Source organism: Protopterus annectens, chromosome 14.part0, assembly GCF_019279795.1.
Source record: "Protopterus annectens isolate FY-2018-M chromosome 14.part0, PAN1.0, whole genome shotgun sequence".
Taxonomy (NCBI): Eukaryota; Metazoa; Chordata; order Ceratodontiformes; family Protopteridae; genus Protopterus; species Protopterus annectens.
In genome coordinates, this window is record NC_056748.1 from 156,088,498 (window position 1) to 156,111,393 (window position 22,896).

General features: G+C 39.4%; 1 protein-coding gene across 2 annotated transcripts in view; it reads left to right on the forward strand.

Annotated features, from left to right (window-relative positions):
* Positions 1-22,896, forward strand: part of LOC122788905 (pulmonary surfactant-associated protein D-like) — a 426,773-nt gene that overhangs the window by 331,748 nt on the left and 72,129 nt on the right. Inside the window, exon 2 of one of the 2 annotated variants that reach the window (XM_044055932.1) lies at positions 20,350-20,468. The exons of the other annotated variant lie outside the window; for it this stretch is intronic. Coding sequence (XP_043911867.1) covers positions 20,432-20,468 — 37 coding nt within the window. The 5' untranslated portion in view covers positions 20,350-20,431. The remainder of the gene's footprint in view (positions 1-20,349; positions 20,469-22,896) is intronic. 2 annotated transcript variants of the gene reach the window in all.

Sequence of the window (22,896 nt, forward strand, 5' to 3'; positions counted from 1 at the left end):
GTGAGTGGGACAGAGTCCAACCCACCCGGTCACTTGTGAAAACCAAGGCAAAAGCAGTATATTACTACCTGCACTTTTATGAATGGTAATTCACACAGACTCATACAAATGAGGATCCACAACTGCATTACCAGTCTCACATCTTCTCATCTCCACTCCCATGCAAAACAGACAACCTCACAACAACATACACAGACAAGTCAAGCCCTTTATAACATGCACTTCAGCCACATCCAGGTAAAGTTGCCAGTACAATCTGCCTGTAAGGTATGCAGTATGACACTGTACATGACAGAACTACACAAAAACCCAGTACACCTATTGTGGGAATGATATGCCAGTACTAATGTCACTGCCTCAGGTATGTACCATCTCTCTTTTGTGTTTGAACAGGCATCTTGGAGTACTTGCTTCATGTATATTAGGCTGTGTAGCCACTCATAACTATATGTACAAATGTGTTGATGGTCGTTCAAATACATACCTGTGATTACCCAGTCTATGACCCATAGTTAACTGTTCCAGAATGGAACATACAAATATACTACTCTGGCTAAACACAACATTTGTACATAGGGCAATATGGCAGCCCTTAACTTTCATAGGGTCTATATGATCCATAAAAAACAGTATCACACTTACTAGGTACTGGACTATGGACTTGGGCCACACCTGATAGACCTATGAAAAGGTGAGGGAGAGGTATTGTCAGCACCACAAAATGTTGCAGCACTATAAGGTAATATGTGCATATATCCACATGTACAGTAGCTACTGTGATAATGGCTGTACTGCTGATATTCTGATTATGTGTGCACAACTGAGTGCAAACCCCAACTCTCCCCCAATGCAAATAGACCTGACACCCATATACAAGTATGTACAGCCTGCCACAATGACTGATACAGAATTACACTGGTGAACACAGTACACTTACCTGGATGCTCCTCTGCTGTGGACACTGTGGCACCCACCTCCACGATGTATGGTGTGATGGATGCCTGGGAGATGTCATGTGTTCTTAGGTTCACCAGGAATTCCTCTATGCCTGAGAATGGTTGTTCTGTCGCAGGCCATCCACCGGTGACATCACAATCCCTGGCAACATCAGCTGCCCTTTGTCGTGCAGCATTCAGCATGTCTGTGGCCTGGTGCAGGACCTGCTCATAGGTCCTGTCCTGTTGGCCAATCTGATTGACATCCCACACAAGGTCTGCCCACAATGTTTCCTGCTGTTTCCGATTATGCCTCCCCATAGACAACAAGATTTGATGGTGCTGTCTCAGTCTATCCACTATTATGTTATTCTCCACATCTGAGATGGGGGCATGTCTTCTGCAGTACGTGGTTCCTGAAAGACAACAAAAGAGGAGCACATTATAGGACCAGATACATGGATCCACTATGTACAGATCCAGCACACCCATAATGCCCTGCACTATCCCCTGCTCCCTCAAACATCATACCCCACAGCCTGGCAACACACTGCATGTCTAGATACCACCAAGAAAGATTCTGCTGTATGTTCCTACCCCAGCACTGCAGTCTACTGTGGTGTGTCCCTGTGGGCAAACTCCTACTAATATGTCATATACCCACTGCCAGACAAATAGCAGTGTGCTATTACAACCATTATATCGGGACAGTCCAGCAACACCAGTGTACCACAATGACAGAAAACAATGCAAACCTGCTGTAGTATATGTTCCCTGTAGGTATCATACCTCTCAACTATACAGATGTTTGCAGAATGTCAAGATGTTTGCCTCATAGTTTTGGTCATTTTCACACAAAAGTGTGGATTTCTGATAAATGGTTGGCCAATTATTGATGGTTGTTGTCAGAAAATAGACAGACATCTGAGTTTCAGACATCATACCCTTCAGAACACAGTTATGCTACTGTAATATCTGTTATTCTATTCACTTTCTTACTTTGTACGGCCAGTATTTAAACAGTGTTGCTAGGTTTTGGCCTTTGTACCCCCATTAAATATGGCTTTGTCTTGATTTCTTGCTGTAAGACGTTGTCAGGTATGTTAAACATAGCTGTCAACAGAATCAGGGACTTAGCCAGAGTACATCAGGGACATTCAGGGGCAGTGTTAAAATGTTAGAACTATTTGTGAGATATCAACAGAATGAGAGGAGGTGTCTTACACTACATCGTTTGACATTGCAGGAGTGTATACCCTTACATATTGTCACTATGTATTATGTGTAATCCGCTAGCTTTCCTATGACAGCCAACCATTGTAGGAGGGATTAATAGGGACAGATCTAAGATGTGATTGAAATCAGGGACAGATGAGAGGCGTGCTTGTTGATGTAGGACAGCAGAGTATCAATGACATGTCATCACCATAGATCTAAGACAGGCTTACTGCTGTAATCCCTATCAGTGACATGTTATCACTATAGATCTAATACAGGTTTACTGCTGTAATCCCTATCAATGACATGTCATCACCATAGATCTAAGACAGGTTTACTGCTGTAATCCCTATCAGTGACATGTCATCACTATAGATCTAACACAGGCTTACTGCTGTAATCCCTATCAATGACATGTCATCACCATAGATCTAAGACAGGCTTACTGCTGTAATCCCTATCAATGACATGTCAGTACCATAGATCTGAGACAGGCTTACTACTGTAATCCCTATCAATGACATGTCATCACCATCGATCTAACACAGGTTTACTGCTGTAATCCCTATCAGTGATGTCATCACCATAGATCTAAGACAGGTTTACTTCTGTAATCCCTATCAGTGATGTCATCACCATAGATCTAAAACAGGTTTACTGCTGTAATCCCTATCAATGACATGTCATCACCATAGATCTAAGACAGACTTACTGCTGTAATCCCTATCAATGACACATCATCACCATAGATCTAAGACAGACGTACTGCTGTAATCCCTATCAATGACATGTCATCACCATCGATCTAACACAGGCTTACTGCTGTAATCCCTATCAGTGATGTCATCACCATAGATCTAAGACAGGCTTACTGCTGTAATCCCTATCAATGACATGTCATCACCATAGATCTAAAACAGATTTACTGCTTGTAATCCCTATCAATGACATGTCATCACCATCGATCTAACACAGGTTTACTGCTGTAATCCCTATCAATGACATGTCATCACCATAGATCTGAGACAGTCTTACTGCTGTAATCCCTATCAGTGACGTCATCACCATAGATCTAAGACAGGCTTACTGCTGTAATCCCTATCAATGACATGTCAGTACCATAGATTTAAGACAGACTTATTGCTGTAATTCCTATCAGTGACATGTCATCACCATAGATCTAAGACAGACTTACTGATGTAATCCCTATTCCCCATACCTCCATCCTTCCATCTGCATCCTGTCATATGGAGACACCTATTACATACCTGCCAGAGTGCAGTACTCCTTTGTTGAACTTTGCTTCCAATAATCTTTTGAAAATACGCTTTTTGTGTGAGTGAAGTCTCATACAGCCTGTTCTCCATAACCAGCTGGCTGCCTTTGAAGATACTGCTAATTAGCAGGTAATTGCTTCTGCACCAATCTGTGGCTCAGATTTGCTAATTGTAGCCAAAACAGCTGAGTTGCACCATCATTAACCAATGACATGCCACCACAGTGCAATATATAAGGCCTTCATATAGACCTGGGCCCCTTTCTTAGTTGTTGAGATGGACATTACTGAGGTGTGGAGACTACAGCATCACAGAGGGTAGGTACCATAACTGTCAACTGTAGAGATTTATGCAGTATGTGCACAGTTTCGCCTCATATGTGTGGTCAGTGTCCCATGACATTGTGGTTATCTGGCAGTTCACTGGCACACATTGTGGGTTGAGGTTAGTAATGAAAGACAGACATTTGCATGTCAGACTTCATACCCATCAGACTATTCCTGCTAATGCAATAGCTTTTATTCTATCAACTTACTATCTTTGTAGGAGCACACTGTTAAACATGTCCCTATCTCTGGGCCTTTGTCCCACATTACTTATGGCTGTGTCTAGATTCCTTGCTCTAGGGGGTTCAGATGTATGGTAGGTCTGTAGCAGCTACCTTTGCATTTTGCATACAGTTATGTGTGCTACACTGCTGTCTAGAACACATAGGGGGAGTGTGAACACTTTGGAGGACAATAACCTGTATGTGTAACTGTGGCAGCTGTGACAACCCTGTCATTATGGCAGAGCCATGGTAAGGGTACCCTTTAACATCCAATAGTGGCATGTGATTAAGCTATATCTGTTTTGCAACACTGCCAATAACACAAGTAGTGGGTGACATATAGTTAGGCTATACAGATATGTGCAGTGTGTCCCTACCTGCAGGCCTTTGACTTGCAAAACTGGATAGCAGTTCATGAATTAGCAGTAAGCTGTGTAGATAAAGATTGCATGACACAGTCATTACTTGCTGTCTTCACAATAATGTACTTGAACTGCAACACAAAACTGGATTTGAACCCAGGACTGTATGTGGCAAAATGTACTACATGCAAGACATTTAACTGACTGAGCTACTGAGTCACTCCTGCAGCAGGTGTATTTGCAAGTTATATGTGCAGACATATAGGCTGTGACACACATTGTCTGCATCAATCAGTATGTACATAGCTTTCTATGCTGTAGTTCTGCACCAGGGTCCCAGCTGAATATGTACTTTGTCAGTGATGCATTAGCAGGTGTGTTTCAACATGTTGTTGATAAAAAGGCACATTTATCTGCTATCACAGGCCTTACCTACATCCAGTATTATGTATGTGGCTGTCTAGTGGTGTATTAGTACACCAGAGTCCAAGGTACACCCCCATTTTTCCCATTAAATTTTATTCCAGTTTGCTCAGTACAGTGCGTAGCAGTGTGGTGCGCAGCTCCTCTGAGACGCATCCAATGACTGTAAGTGGCAATCACTATGCTTTGCTAAAAACACCTGTTTTTAATTAAGATTAAGATCTGCATGGCATCGCAGGTTAATGCAGTGTGCTGTAGGTGTGAGGGGCTCGGGTTCGAAACATGATAGTGGTGTTTATTTTCTACATGTGTATGACAATGTAATAAACACATTTAATCATTAAAGCTCCACTTAAGCTCATCTAAGTGGAGTGCTGCTCTACTCCATGCAGCTCCATGCAAATGCGCACTAAAAATGTAAAGAAAGGAAAATGGGGTGATAGGAAAGTGGTGAAATAAGGGCAAGAAGGGGCAAAACTCAATGAAAGGCAGGTAGGAATGTGCAGAAAGGGTGTAAAAAAGAACCATAGCTATTCATGTCTTCTACAGCAACAGCTGTGCACTTTGACAGAATTTGTAGATGAATTTGGTCTCTCAGATGCCAGAGAGAGGGGTAAGGACAACATAATTGCATTGTCAAGCTAATTGGACCAAATTACTTGTGTCCAGTGAACACATGTGTGAAATGGAGAGCTATGTATGGGGCATTTTCTTTGGGACAGGTGCCCAATTTTTTTATTAAGGTGAGAGTGGAATTTTGGGGAAGGGCCATAGGTACATGTGGGGAGGTAAGATGGGTAGGAGAGGATGCATTCACAGACAGACAGGACAGCAGAAAGGGGTGGTGTGTGACACATGATGGGGGTGAACACCTTGGGTGGGGAGGGTGTTGTGGAATCCAAGTTGCATGTGCCTCCAGATGGCAGCTTCACGTATCAATGCATATTATGTGAAACACAACAATAAATAACTAAACAGTCAGTGTGTTAACAGCATGCCAGTAACAGTTACAGCATAATGCCAACATAATATGTAATTTAATAAGATATGTTAATATGCAACCATTACAATGCATAGCAATAATAAAACACATGTACCAAAATACAGTTAATGTAACAACATATGTTAATAGTAAACCATAACCAATGAATAACAATAAGAAATAAATGAGGATAAGGGGTGAGGGGGGAGAGAGAGAGAGAGAGGAAAAAAGCAGTCCGTTAGTAACATTTCTGGTTATTTATTTGGCAACAACACTACAGTCTACTCTATGGGGCTGTATTTTATGTGTACAGTTACTATAAGTCTCCTATAGCTGATGTAGCATGTACATAACTCTCAAGCTATTGCATGGGACACTATGGGCCAAACAGTAAAAAATGCAGGTACATAAATACATAGAACACTTGCACATTAGGTGGACCTGTATAACTACCAAGGTGTTCTATGGGCTGATTTGGTGATACTTTGCAATCTAGGTAATCATTTCCATGATACTCCTGTAACAGACAGATTATGCAGTATTAATTACATAAAGTGACATTGTGGCACTTGATAGACATGTATGTGTACAGTACAGATACTAAACAGCTGTTATGCCTTGGTTGGCAGGCATGGAGATAGAACCCAATAGCAGTGACTACAGGGAACATCTGCATAGAATGTATTAATTGACTGCAGCAACTTTTAACAGACACTACAGGCATACAGCCATACTGGGATTACACATTTTATTTCTGGATGAACATTGCTGATAAACACATTCTTGCTAACGATTTTAACAGTCTGTGACATCTAAACACACAATTATCTACTCATAATATGAGCTACCTCACCCATTTACCTGCAGTTCCTGTGGAGAGAGCAATTGTGAGCATTACGTAACTGCTACTGTAATATTTACTACTACATACCACTGGATTCAAACCCTGGACTGTGTGTGGCAAAATATACTGTATACAGAGCATTTAGCAAACTGAGCTACTGAGTCACTGCTGATTACTGACTGACTAATATTTGCCTAGAGCTCATCTGAATCCAAATTATGAAATGTTAGTACTATTACAGTGTTATACTTGACTGCAGTGAGAGAAGAATGCACATGCATGAAATACAAGCATAGCGCAGATAGTATGTAAGCTATATTTCAGTATCATATCTGTGAAGTCAACAAACATAGAGTGGGGTACCTCACCCATATACCTTTATTACCGGATGTCTGTGGATGACAGAGCATTATGTGACCAATATTGGCCTAGAAACAGCCTTGAACAGTACTTATATGAGATAACCAATACATTTTGTAGCCATTAGATGTGCATTCTACAGCTATTACAGTGTTATACCTGACTGCAGCTCCTTACCTTACAGCCTCAATGCATACAGCTCTACTGCAATGGTTACAACAACACAATTCTGATGTACACTATTTTCCTTGGTTTTATTGGTATTGTTTCATGTTTTTATTGCACTACACTTGGCATTATTCATTTATTGAAATACAGCTCTAATTTCACATTTATTGCACTACAAACTTTACAGTATATACTTTAATGGAGTAATTGGTATTGTTTCATGTTTTTATTGCACTACAGTTGGCATTATTCATTTATTGCACTATAGCTCTAAGTCGACATTTATTGCGCTACAAATTTTACTGTACATACTTTATTGTAGTTGATGCATTACTCTTTCTTGCTTATTTCACTAGTTAGCATAATACTAATAGATCCATACTCACCACTTTCATGGCACAACCTGGCCAAGCACCTAGCATGTGACTCAACATTGTGAGCCTCTCAGCTGCAGCTGTTGGGAGAAAAGCACACCATTATGCATATCGGTTTTGCAGACATTTAGAGTACATATTGGTAAAACAGAGTAAAAGCACTTACATACTTGTGGGGAATTCCCTGCCCTCACTTCTTGGACCCAGGTGTCCAAGAGTCCCCTCTTCCATCTTTTCAGGTTATCACAGTGGTGATGACACTACTCACCTGTGCAGGGGTACAAGTGACACTGGTGAGGTCTCAGGCCAGCCGGTCTCAGGCCTCCATCTTACACTCCGAGCCCTGGTAACTGCCCTGCAGCAGCCTATCATCCTGGTTTTTCCTGAGGAGCACAATACAAAAATCACACAGGTACAGCAACTGTGCAAGGCCAAAAGTCCAAACAGTCAAAAACACCACGGCCAGCTCTGATAGCAGTGTAATATCTTCATATATTTATTATAGAAATGTTGCAAACATCCACATCAGCATACTGGTTTTCGGCAAAGCCTTCCTCAGTGCTGTATAAAACATTACACATTCCCCACAGTAGAACATATATAAACCCCTTCCAATAAATCAATTAAAATAAATCATTAACACCAGGTGGAAACAGTGCCTCAAGTTTAATAATCCAATCACGTTCCTTTTTGTTTAACAAATTATGCCAGCCCATTTTGTTACATCCACCAATATTTATACAATTAATTATAGTAAATCTGTATTTAGCAGTAGAATGTACATGAGAATGTTTATACAAAGCATTTGTCATTTGTTTATTATGAATCTAACTTAAATGTTCATAAACCCGATATTTAAATTGTCTGGAAGTCTGTCCCACATAAAATGATTTACAAGAACATTCTATCAGATATATCACCCACTCTGATACACAGTTTGCAAAACAGTGAATATCAAACACACAAGAAGTATTGGCAGAAGAATATTCTTCTGTTTTTACCATCACCCCACATGCTGAACAATTACCACAAGGGAAACATCCAACTAAAGGTTTCCCTTCCAATGAAAATTGCACTGTTCCGGTACAAAAATAAAAAAACAAGTACACTTCAAACTTTTACTAATGTGGGGGGGCTTTGCCTCCCACCCCCTCCACTTAAATATACCAACTCTGAGATCACACCACAGTGGAGGAAATAACAAAGCTGCAGAAACAGCCCACAGATTTTTTTCCCTGGGAAAAGAATTGGTGTTCCGCGGCTTTGCTATTTTCACATTTCGAACTTCCCGGTTTGATGTTACAGTGTTCAGACACCTGTGCGTTCGAACTCCTGATATAGACCCGCTGTACTAATTCACAAAACAAGTTTGTATTACTCCCTTAGTAACTATGTGAACAGTATTGTCAGCTTTGTCACTAACCTTATATGTTAACAGATTTTTTCTATCAACAGATCCAGCATATTTTCGAGCCCGCTGTTATTTATCTCATCATCAGATGAACAAATCCTCTTAACCCATAAGAATTGTGATTTTGGAATATTACTGATAATATGACAGGGGTGAAAACTACTAGCTTCCAATAAAAAATTACAGCTACGTTCCTTTCTAAATAAAGAAGTTTCCAAAGTACCATCCATGGTTTTAACAGTTTTAACATCCAAAAATGAAATGTAAATTCTAGCCCCCACTTATTTTCATTTAGATATTGTAAAAAACTCATTTAAGTATGTCACATCAGATTTCCAAACAAGCCAGCAATCATCCAAATAGCGTCTCCATATATCAATTCAGGAGGCTACCACCCAATTAATGGATGGACAATTTTATCAAAAGATGGTTCTAGATGCAACATTAAAGTTTAAAAAAAATTGAGTTTTTAGGTTTGGCTAGAGATGAGGGAATTATTAGCACATGTACTCTGTATCATCTTACGATGTCAGATCCCTCGTCTCAATATTTTTGTATGTTACCAAAAATACATATACATGCTTTACATCCTTCAAGTAGACCCATAGTTGCTGGGCATGAGTCTTTGATGGAGACATTATCTGTTTTTCTTACACAATATTTAAAACCTTTATTAATATATGTACGAGCCCACATACAGGACACTATGATATGCAGTTGGATGTACTTGGTATATGTGCACCCTAGACATCAAGGCATTATATACCAACATCCCCCATTGGCAGGTTTGCTGGCAGATGAATTTTGGTTGAATAGGGCTAATATCTACAGGCCGGGGTTTAACTGAGCATGTGCTTACTAAGAATGTTTTCTACTTCAATGGTGATTGTTTCTTACAATTAAAAGGCACTGCTATGGGGGCAGCATTTGCTCTCATTTATACGGACCTGTTTATGGGTTATGTGGAAGAATATTTGATATATGCCACGAACCATAATATATATATATTCCTGAAACTGATATATGGAGACAATATTTAGATGATTGCCAACAAGTGGAACACAGTTACAGGCTCATAGTCAACAGTAAACAGAAGCATGCACAATAATGGATAATATCAGAATAATACCAACAGTAATTCCATGTTTCTGACATATATATGATTGAGTGATCATAGATGGTTCTGCATGAATACACTTGTACAACTATTATGACATGTCAGCAATCTATGAGGGTATGCAAGCACACCATCCTGACACTGTAACATCTGCTTGATGGGGGTTCCACACCGTAAGATAGTAATATTTATGCAACAAAAATAATACCAAGGTATGGCCAATAAGATGTGTGGGAGCTCACTATCGCGAAGGCAGTACACTTCAGTTATACATCACTAGAAGATGTGTAGGGATGTGCTTCAGTTATACATCACTAGAAGATGTGTAGGGATGTACTTCAGTTATACATCACTAGAAGATGTGTAGGGATGTACTTCAGTTATACATCACTAGAAGATGTGTAGGGATGTACTTCGGTTATACATCACTAGAAGATGTGTAGGGAGGTACATGAAGAAAGATGCATTGTACTCAATTATTGCTGTGATGAAGGCTGTGAACTATGGAGGTTTTGTGGCCTTTGATGTGGATCAGTAGTTGTGTTACATACAAGGGAGTAGTCACTGCTGTGGCCACATGCTGGTGGACATTCCACTTACCATCTACCCCAGGACATAGGTCACATACCACTTGATCTGCTTTTAGGGGTGTGATGTCTACATTATCATTGGTTTGTGCATTTATTTTCATAACTTAACAAATCCCCCCCCCTGTGTTTGTTTCATCTCATGTGTTGTCATGGCTGTGGCAGCAATCTTTGGTTTGTGTTGATACTGTTTGTATTATACTAATATCACAGATGGAGTCAATGGTTGCTCACAATCTGTAGTCCTCCAGACAGCTGTTTGGACACAGGCTGTGTATGTCATTACTGACATCTGTAACTTAAATAATGGGCAGGAAAGGGCCTAGCAGACAGCCCTTATGTATGGACCTGATCACTGGAGTCGGGATATAGGCCACTTTACACATTTCAACATATTTAGATGCCACATGTATGATCCAGTGATCTACCCACTTAGTGATATAGGTGTTTATGGCCACTTCTGATAGTGTTGAGTGAATACCTCAGTTGGAATTTGTGTCAAATGCCTTGGCCTAGTCAAGTTCCACATGATGATAGTGTTTGTGACAGACATGGAAGTAGCATTAACAAGTCATGCATGTCTTTTGCACACAGCCAAGATATTACCAGTATCCATTTAGAAAAGGTCCATGATTACATGTTGGTCTACCTCACAGATGAGGAGAGAGTCAGGATGTGTCTTTACATCCGTGCATCAGGTGCTGTCCTCCCAACTCAAATTGATGTACACCCTTCTACAGGAATATATTCCATCTGGAGGGCATGTTGAAGTGTATATCCAACCGTGTCAGGAAGGTGTATGTGCTGATTCACATAATAGGTGAACTGTAATGATGTCACAGCCCACTGATTCTGTGTGATAGTCCTGGATAAAGGTGAGACAGTGTATACTGCCTATTTTGATCTGGCCTAGGGTTTTGACACAATCTCCCACTTAGGTATCATTGAGAAACTCTCTCAGCTGGGTATTAACCCTTGCATCACTAGATGGTTAAACAATTGGCTCAATGACAGAACACATACTGTGAAAGTTGATGAATTTAACTATCAGTACAGCTGGCACTCACCAGTAGCAAATCCCAAGGATCTGTGCTGGGCACTTTACTGTTTGGAATCTATTTCTCAGTAGTCTAGACTAAAGTATATGGCCATTACCATGCCATGTTTGCTGATTATTGCATATTGAGTGCAATCATTCAGTCCACCAGTGATGTTAACATATTACAGGAGGAGCTAACACAGACAAATGATTGGTGCAAAAGCCACACAGTCTACAAATAAATGCAAAAATGTGTCATCATGTTTGCCTTCTGCAAAGTGGAATTTCCTGCTAATTACAACATTGACACCACCACCCCTTTACTCAAAGCCAGTGGTGCAAAACCTGGGAACACACATAGATAGCAATCTGAATTTTGACCACCAAGTTCCACAGTGGTATGGAAAGGTTACATCATGCAGCTCATAAGTCAGGCCATCGTATCCAGATCTGAGGATGTTATAACAGCAGTATACTTGATCCTCATCAGAACACTAATGGAGTATAATGCACCCTTTTGCATGTACCTCACCAGACACTTGCAGCAGCTGGAGAGATCACACAGGTTTCTCACCAAGAAAATACAGGGCCCACAAACCATTCCATGATGTATGTAGATAGACTGAAAGGCCTGTCACTGTAATCTATATCGTGTAGGATGAAATGACTTCTGCCTGACCTACAGGCCAGTCTCTGACCCTGCCTGATGGAAATACTGCACATCTGCAAATCAGCTATAGCTGATGACATCAGCAGAGTCTGGTGAGAGGAAAACAGTAATAGCAGTGTCACACATGCTGGTGTAAAATGCCTTCTCTAATGTCAAGCAAATTCATAAAGACACACACACAAACAAACACACACACACACACACACCAATTGACTGCAGTGAGAACAGAACCCCTACCTAAGTACACTGACTAGAGAACTCTGTATTAAAGGCAAGCACCACAGCACAAGTCTGACTAGAAGAGTGTCAGACAATAGTTTATAGGTGATGACATCAGCAGTGTCTGGTGAGGAGAAAATGGTAATGGCAGCGTCCCACATGCTGGTGTAAAATGCTCACTCTAATGTCAAGCAAGTGCACAACACACACACCTCAACTTACTGCAGTGAGAACAGAACCCCTACCTAATCCCACTGACTAGAGAACTCAGTATTTAATGAAAGCACCATGGCACAAGCCTGACTTTTACAAGGGTGCAGGATAGCTTATAGTGGATGACATCAGCAGTGGATGTTGGACAGAAGATGTTGGTAGGTCTGCATGAAGTGGCTGTGTAAGCACGTGCAAGTGTCAAAATATTGGCAGTCCATGAGATTTGAGTGGTAACTGCTGGATGCACATTTAAAATCTTCTGACAAGGTAGACATACACACACCTCCCAATTGATTTCAGTGAGACTAAAACTCCTACCTAAGAACACTGATTATAGAACTCAGTATTTAATGCAAGCACCATGGCATAAGTGACTTTTACAAGGCTGCATGATAACTTATAGTGGATGATATCAGTAGTGGGTGTTGGAGAGAAGATGTTGAGAGGCCTGCATAAAATGGAACTTTAGGCATGTGCAAGTGTCAAAACATTAGTAATCCTTGGGATTGGAGTGGTAACTGCAAGCTAGACACTTATGCTCTTCTGACTAGACAGACACACACATACCTCCCAGTTGACTGCAGTGAGAACAGAACCCCTACCTATCTAAATATACTGACTAGAGAACTCAGTACTTAACAGAATTGCCATGGCACAACTCTGACTTTTACAAGACTGTAGGACAATTTATAATGTATGAAATTAGCACTGGATGTTGGAGAGAAAATGTTGGGAGGCCGGTATGAAATGGACATGTCCAACTGTAAAGATAATAATGTTCTGCATGTTACTAGATTGATGAGTATCCGATGTGCAGTATTTGGTGGTTGCGTTTCCAATGTTCAGGTATACTTTAAGAGACAGCTTTACAAACTTTATGCAAACAGGTGTCCACATTGCTACAAGTATTTAAAAATCTGAATGTGTATTGTCATTATAAAGATGTGCATATTATATAAGACATTTTGTTATTTATTTCTGTAGTGTATTTGATATATTTGTGAAAAAGTACTGAGAGACCAAGGTTGCAGTACATAGGGGGAGTAACAGATAGATGCATTGTACATATGTGTTATTTTCTTAGATAGTGCCTTCATTTTGTTTGTCTTTCCATGTGTAGTTAAATAGATAGTAAACAAAAGTAATACATACAACTGTCCACTTTGCATTGTGCACTGCTGAGCCGTGGGTTTGCATGATGATTGGCAAGGTGTTTGCACATGCAAGATACACATTTATACTGCATTCCCTGTTTGCACATAGTTAAGCAGTGCACAAACGTGAGCCTTCATTGTTAAAATTATGAGAGTTTTCAGTAGTGAGTGTATGAAACACACTTGCTGCTTAGATGGCTCTGTGGCAGCAGGTATAAATGCACTAACATATTTCTTTTGGAGCCCAGATGATATAGGGTTTGAATCCAGGTGTATGTAATACTTTTATATAAGCAATTATACTGCAGTGAAATTATTCTTTATACAACATTTACTGTGTATTATTGTGTGTTACCTTAGCACAGCATGTTTTAGCAGATTTGTGTGGAGGTAACCACACCATATAAGAGCTGTTCACCATCACCTGGCATTGCTGCATGATGCCAAACTCCATGCAGACATAGAGGCCAAAAAGTGAAGGACGCCATTGTTTTTTTTTTGTTTTGTTTTTTTTTTTTTTGTTACTTGTGTGCATTGTGTGTGATTCTATTTTTTTACCAGATTATAGATGGTAAAATGGGGTAGATAGGAAAGTGGTCACGTGAGGTCAAACAGGGAGAACAGAGGGAAAGCAATATAAGAATGTGCAGGAGGGATGTAGGAAAAAACTACAGTTATGTCTTCAACATTATAAAATGAAAATATGTACAGAATATTAGCTGAATTTGGAGTGTCAGCTCCACACAAAGGGGTTACAACAACACAATCATGTTGTATAGCCTATTGGACCAAATCAAGTGTGTCAAGAAAACATGTGCAAAATGGAGAGCTATGCGTAGGACAATATTTTTTTTATAGGACAGGTGCCCTGTTTTAGCTTCAGCAACAGAAGAATGCTGGGTAAGAGATGTTTGTATTTTTGGGTCGGGTAAATTAGGTAGGTGAGGAAGCAAATACAAACAAGACAAGACACAAGGATGGTGAGGGACACAAAAGGTTGTGGACACCATGATTGGGGTGAGGGAGGGGACAAAACAAGCTCATGCCCATCAAACATGGGGGCAGTGAGGATCTAGTCCTGGACAACAGGACTGTCATCACCATCCCCTTACTGCAATGGCTGTTGGAGTGCTTCTCCTCTTATGGACTATGAGGGAGAGCAGCCTTTCCATCTGGTGTAGGTGTACAGCAATGGTACTGGGCATGACCCTAAGCACCTACCCTGGCATCTCCTGGTGGGTGATGAAATAGCCACCTCTGCCAGTACACCCAGAGGGTACCACAGCACCAGCTGATAGAGCACAGGTAGTGCAGAGGCACTATTGCCAGATTGGGTCCCAGATGTGCTGGGCATTGGTGCTGTAGCTGGTGGGGCAGGGACAGGGCTGAGTCACTGGGGTTAGCCTATGTTCCTGTGCTGTGAAACATTTAGTGATTTGTTACACAGGGATGACACACAATAAAAAATAAAAAAAGAGATAAGGGTTGGGGTGAGAGGAAAAAAAAAAGATACATTTAGTACCATTGTGACATACAATTCATTATCACAATAACACAACTATTTCATCTGAAGTTTTACATTTAAGTCATACCACTCAACTGTACAGATTTTCACAGAATGTCCAGATTTTTGCCTCATATTTTTGGCATGTTCCTCTTTTTCCCTGGCAAATCACTGGGCTGATCTCAGGATTGTAATCACTAAATAATGACATACATTTGAGTTTCAGAATTCAAATCCTTCAGAAAATGTATATTAAAAGAAATCCTGTTACTCTAGCAACTTTCTAAGTTTATAAGAGCAATAGTTAAAATATGTCCCTATTTGTACCCCCATTTTGTGAAGCTTTGTCCAGATTTTTTGCATTAAGAGGCTGAGAGGTATCATTTAAGTATACTTCCTAACAACTACAAACTAAAATTACAGACTGATCAAAGTAATCCTTGCAATATGCAAATATTGCACGTATGTTTGGTCCAATTTTGCAGATTAAAGTTAACAGTAGGGCATTTATGCCACTTGTGTAGAATTTAGTTTATGTAATTTTACTAAAGAATTGCAGTATTTTGTACATGTTACTCATGGTATTTGAACCCACAGCCACTGACTACAGTCTTATACTCGACTCCTAAAGTAGTCTTGTGTTACAGACTGATACATGAATACTTGCTTTTATGGCTAGGATATGCATGCTTACTTTGCTACTACTGTATAGAAAAGAAATATTGTTTCTTTACATTTTAAAGCTACAATACTTCTCTTGTGCTGCATTCATACATACCACTTGCTTCTCTCAGTCTCTCTAGATGATCAGCTTGGGCTTTCCTGTTCGCATTTATTTCAGAATTAGCTGTGAAAAGAAAAGAAAAGAAGAGCATTGTGCATACCAGCCGTGCCCATATTTAGATTTCTATGTATTATAAATTCTTTTTATTAGCATACTTACACAACTGTGGGATGTTGCTAGTTCAAATCTCATCCAACCACTGGTTGAGTGTAACATCTTGCACCTTTTTAAGTCATTATAGTGGTGGCTACTCTGTTCTCCAGTGCATTGGATGCCATTCACACTGGATACAGCCTTGGCCAGACTATTCCAAGCCTCAGACTTGTACTGGGAGACGGTATAGGTCCCCTGCAAAAGCCTTTGGCTGTGAGACTTTACCAGGAGTCCAGTAAAGATTCTGGACTCCTGAACACCCCACCCCGTTCCCTAAACTGGGCACCCTCCCCTCTAACACTAGACATGTCTAAACACAAACCAGTGCAACAGCAAATAATGATTTCCTGCCAATTCCTATCAAGTTTACTGGTAGTCCACAAACCCAAGCAATGATGCCAACTGCGTTTGTGCAATGTTAAACGGTGCCAAACATTGGGGAAAGCAGTTTTGAACATTGGAAGGTTAATCTGACACTTAAAATTAGTTTGAGGGGTGTCTGCTGCTGTAACTGTTAGGTAATTTAATTTTCAGACATGCACTGGGGCCATAAATTTCATGACTTCACACATTTTTCGTTTGGCTTTATAAACCGAAAAAATTGATTTTTAAAGTGCGTAATGGACAAAACATTTTTTTCCACAGTGGTGATTTTCCATCATTGCTACAGAAGAAGTGTTTCTTAGACATAGTTATGAATTGTTTATAAATACAGATAACAGACTGAGGTGTTAACTATGTACGTGTGTGATCTGAAGTGTGGACTATAAAACAACAGAATTCAAACAACAAAATGACCAAGTGCTGACAGCAAATAGTGGAATTAAATACTAGCTATAACAGTCCCATACACTTCTTCATCTAAATATATCCATTTACTGTAAATCCATATAAAAACTTAGCGCTTTCATTCCTTTTACTGAAGGAACTTCTTCAGAGTTAAAACAGTGTAATTCAAATGAACTTATATTTATAGCATGACATAATTTCCTAATTTCCTGTAAATTAATCAATTAAAAAGAAAAAAAACAACAAAACTTACAATTACAAAACTATATAATCCATTAATTAAGAGATTTTTCCAACTTACAAATAATACTTCTAAATAATCATAGCTCACATTCTTAATAAACTTGAAATAGAAATGGTTTCACTGATTCTTGGTTTTTGTGTGGCATTCAACCAAATTTGCCACATTAATTCCTTAAATTCTAGTAAAGTACTGTAGTCCCCACCATTTCAGTTGCATAAACCCTATCAATGACAAAGTAAATAAACTTGTTAAAAGACTTACATATTAATTAATTTTTTATTAATGAATGTTTAAAAAGGGCATTAGAAACTTTCTGTTTTTTTATCTCATAAGCACGCTCACATATTCCCTTTTAATTGTTTTATTTGTTACAAAACAGAAAGGCACGAAAAAGTATTAATCTGTTTCAACATTAATACTTCCTGCCATGACACGAGAACAGTATCAAATCGAAATGAAACTTTATTTCAAAATTTATAACGTCAGTAGTGTGGAAATTGATAGCAATTATCATTCTTTATTTATTAAGGGTTTTATGTTTATACCTAGTTTCAGAGAAGAAACAGCTTATATAATATTTTAATTAATGCTGTAAACCAGACATTTAAATTTAAGACTGTTTTTTAAAGACAGGGGTAATAATTTGGATACCATGAATCCTAGATTAGTTAGGAAAAGTGCTTTAATCCCACCCCTATACCCAATAGTAACACTTTTGAACAATTGTGTGAACGCAATACGAGGCACATTTTGAAATAATTTAATGCTTCTACAGATAATTTAACTAAAGGAAAATGAGAAGCATTAAGTCTTTTAAAAATAGACAAAACAGTGAGGGTTACGAAGCCGGATAAGGGGAGTGGGGTGGTTTTAATTGACTATTTTATTTATGGCAGCAAAATGCTTGACATTTAATTTGATACAGACACTTGCATGAATGTTTCTAGAAAGGACGTTCTTTGAGCTTATTCTAAAATCGACATCAACATTTATGACATGTTTATTCAAGGTACCACTTCAAATGACATTATAACTTGGAATTCTAAAGATACATAAAAACTCAACGGATCCTGTATTGAGACACACTGTAGCAGCAAGACGATCAAAAACAGAGCAACAAGCTGCCTACATAGACTGTAATTGTAAAGACTTGGTAAAAGAGAATCATGTTTTAAGACTCATGACATCTGTTAAGTTTACTGAATGAGGTAGCTTCGAAGGATAATATTTTATTATGCACTGTTGCTGTCATTAATTTATTTTCAGTTATTCCATAAAAGACAGGGTTGCAAATTTTTCCAAATGTTTTGTATAGAAACAGCCAGATAAACAATTTAGAATGTCAGGTAACTTTACAATTTTTGAAATTAGTTTTAATGAACAATTTTGTCTTTTTGGAAGGTGAATTTCATCAACAAATCTCTGGTGTCACTATGGGGGCAAAATGTCCTGCAATTTATGCTTATCTGGTTTTAGCTGAATGGGAGCCCTGTTTTGTTTTTGGTTCTCCATTCAAGAAAATATATACAGATATAAATACCTGGATGGTATTTTAATTTTATGGGAAGGTGATTCCAATTCATTTAAATGTTTTATTGATTATTTAAATTCTACTATGAACATTTTAAGATTTACGTCTTTTGAAGTGGACAGTATCAATCTTTTAGGTGTGAATATCATGAAAGACAAGTTTAATAGAACATTTATATCTAATATTTTCGGTAAAATGACATACTTAAATGCATTTTTACACTATAAAAGTTGCCACCCCTTTACACAGAAGAAAAGTATAGTTAAAGGGCAGATCATAGGATTATAGGAGTATACCAGGCTATCAACCCGGAGGTCATTTCAAGCCTAGCCAATTGGTACCAATCTAATACAATATATATGCTAGTCAATACCCAGGACTGGATTTAGTAATCACTGTCCATGTCCAGGAGGGATGTGGGCACTATCCCTGGTAAGAATTTATGGTGCCCCACCCATACCTCTTAACTGTACAGATTCCACAGAATGTCCAGATTCTTGTCTCATATTTTTGGTCCATTTTTCAAAATTTGTGTTTTTCTGGCAAATTAGTGGCAAATCATTCATTAAAGAAAGTTAGAAATTAAAGACAGTCATCTGGGTTTCAGAGTTCATAGCCTTCAGAAAAGTCATGCAAATGCAAAACCTGTTAGTCTGTCAACTTTCTAAGATTGTAAGAGCAATATTTAAAAACTGTCCCTATTTTTGGGCTTGTCTATGGCTTTGTCCAGATTTCTTGCTCTAAGAGGTTGAGAGGTATGGCCCCATCCACTCATTCAGGTTCCTTTTGAACAGTATCATAGAGCTGCTCTGTTTCACATGAGCTGGTAACCTAGTCCAAAGACGCAGCAGTCGTTGGAAGACAAATCTGTCCTTCCAGCATCTCCTGTTTAAGTTGCAGGACATATTTATGTAGAAGCGAGATAATCTGAATGTTGCTGTGCATTACATACTGCTTAATAAGGAATAATTTCTTGTGCATTAAACAGCATTTGTGGATGCAGTTGGATAGGGAAATGATCATGTTTAAATGTGCTAACTGACCTTACAGATACTTCTTGTTTTATGTTTGGTTGCTGTTTGTTTGTCGACTGACTGGTTAGCAGTTTGGTGTATGTAAATAGTTTTTGCAATGCGGATTACTGCATGCTGTTGCAGGTAGACTTGGCTGCCCCAGTTTTACAATATCTGACCTACTAGCACTCTACTGTTTTTGTCTGCAATGAACTGTACTAACTGTTAGTAATTTACTGAAACTGCTTGGGAATACCTGGCACAGAGACTCGAAGTAAACACATGCTATGCTAGCCTAATCTTTTTTATTTTTATGTGCAGACGCTATGTATTCATATTAGATGGTTGTGCTGCTGATAACCTTATTTTTCTCCCTCCTAATCTCACACTACACTCTTTTTGTATTTTTTCTTTTTCTTCTCCTACAGCTACCCAACCCTGCTGCCTGCTATTCAAAGTAGCTAGTCCCCTGTCAAGATTGTGCTGTAACATCTTAATTCCATCCTGAAGATGAAAGCAACAATACTAATGTGTGCTCATCAGCAATGTATGTTGTGTCCTCCTTGCTGTAAGATATAAAGGATGTTTCTTCTAAATACCAGTATCTCTGTAAGAGTTGCCATTGGCATGCACACTGACTACAGTCAGCTGTCATCTGATCTCCTCACCACATCTTACTAGTCTCTATAGCCTCCTCTCTAGATGCAGTAACAGCAGTTTCTTTACATAACTCTCAAAAAAGCATGGAAAAGTGCTACCATAGTTTAAATTTGTGCACTGATCTGTGGTCTTTATATCAAGCAGATAGTTTTTCTCAATAAATAGAACTGAACTGCTAACCCCTATGATTTTGGTTGCCTGGCTTCTGCCCACTCCATTCACCCTCGCTACACTCAGGCTGACTTCACTCCCCTACCCCCATTCCCACCCATCCCCACATATCCTACATTTATACTCTAGCCACACAGACCACACCCACCAAAAGGGCCCTCACTTCCTCTCCAAATCCTCCTATCAGCTCACACATCTCCTACTACCGACACTTCCATATTATTCAACCTATCCCCTTTCTGTAGAAGTCCTATCACAAAGCTACATACTCTCTACACCAGCCTCTTCCCTTCTATTTATTCTCTTATTACCAAACTACTCACCTTCTTACCTGCCTCTCCAACCTAACTAACTTATTCTACAATACCATTGAACTTGTACCTACTTTTCACCCCATAGGGCACCTCCACCAGTCTTTACCTCCTTTATACCTCTCACTCTCCCACTCTTCACCTCATCCCAAACCATGCTCCTTTTTTCTTAACTCCTCTGCTCCTGCTCCTGTCAATAACCACATCTTACTACAGTAACCTCTACTACACCAACCCTTCTCCTACTCTGTCCTACCCACTAAAAATGTAACAACAACCCACACATTCATTATCTCTCTGTGTCATTGTTCAACCACTCCAACATTCTCTTCTACAGAATGAAAATATCACAACTCTCTTTACTCTCCCCGAAACTAAACCCAAACTCTTCTAATACAACCCCAACTTCTCCCATCTCATTCTAAATGTAGTACTATCTGGAGATATTTACCCCAACCCTGGACCTTCCTCCAACTCTCCTCCCTCCACCTATACCCCACCCTTTTCTCCTCCCTTCCCACCTCCTCCAACCCCTTCTCATCCTCTTCTTCCACTGACCCACCCTCATCCACCAATAACCTAACCATATCCCCCCTAAGCATCCAAAACAGTACAAACATGGTCACTAAACTCCATTCCTGGAGTACTCTTCACTCTCCTGACATACATACTCTCTCAGAAACCTGGTTAAAACCTCACATCTATGACCTTGAAATCCTGCCCCCTGGATATAACAGGTACCACTTAGATATCGTCTCAAAACAGGGGGGTGGCAGCTATAATGTTCTCATAACAATTCTACATCTTCCCTCTATCAATCTCACTGCCCAGCTTTCATCCTGCTGAAATCCTTATTGTAAACTACAAAGTTAACAATCATAAGAAGCTAGCCATAGCATCCATTTATAGCCCTCCCGGTAGTAACCTTCCTATATTTGAACAATTTATTGCCTGGATCTCACAAGACATTTACATTGAAACCATAATACTGGATGATGTTAACACTGATTGGAACATAACAGCCACAGACCCACTCAACTATAGCATAAATCGTTATGGTTTCACCAAAGTAATCAATACCCTAACCTGTCTGAAGAAACACGCCAACACTAGACTGGATACTTACATCCAGTCTTAGTCTGTATTACAGCCCATGTACTCTGCCTGACACCTTAAGTTATCATGTTCTCATCTATATCCAACAGCACACGCTCCAACCATGTAACTCACACTGTTTCGTAGAATGCTGTATATCCAACAGCACACTCTCCAACCATGGAACTCACACTGTTTCATAGAATGCTGTAAACTCTCAAATCAACACAGACTCCTTTAACCAGTCACTGTCCTCAATTAACTGGTCTTTCCTTCGCCACCTCTCCCTGGAAGATGCTACATTAAAATTCAACAGCATCTTCCTAAACTCCCTAAACTCCATGGCTCCCATCAGGAAAATAAGAATGAAATCCAACTATGCTCCATGGCTTACACAATCCACTCCCTCTCTTATGTACAAGAGAGACAGCACTTGGAAAAAATGGCAAAAAAACAAGTCCCCCACCCACCTTCAAAGATTCAAGGACCTCCACAACCTAACCAAAAATACAGGTCAACTATGACAAAAAAAACTTCTACCAAAATACTATAACAAACTCCTACTCTAACCCCCAAAGATTCTGGAAAACTGTTAGAAAAATATGTATTAACATGTGTGTGCAATGCTTATTTTAATAAGGGAAGATTTAAAACATTTTTATTCTATACGCAGCATTAGTTTTATTTGAGACTGCAAATGTGCTTTACTGAAATTATGCTTTCTGACACTGCAAGATG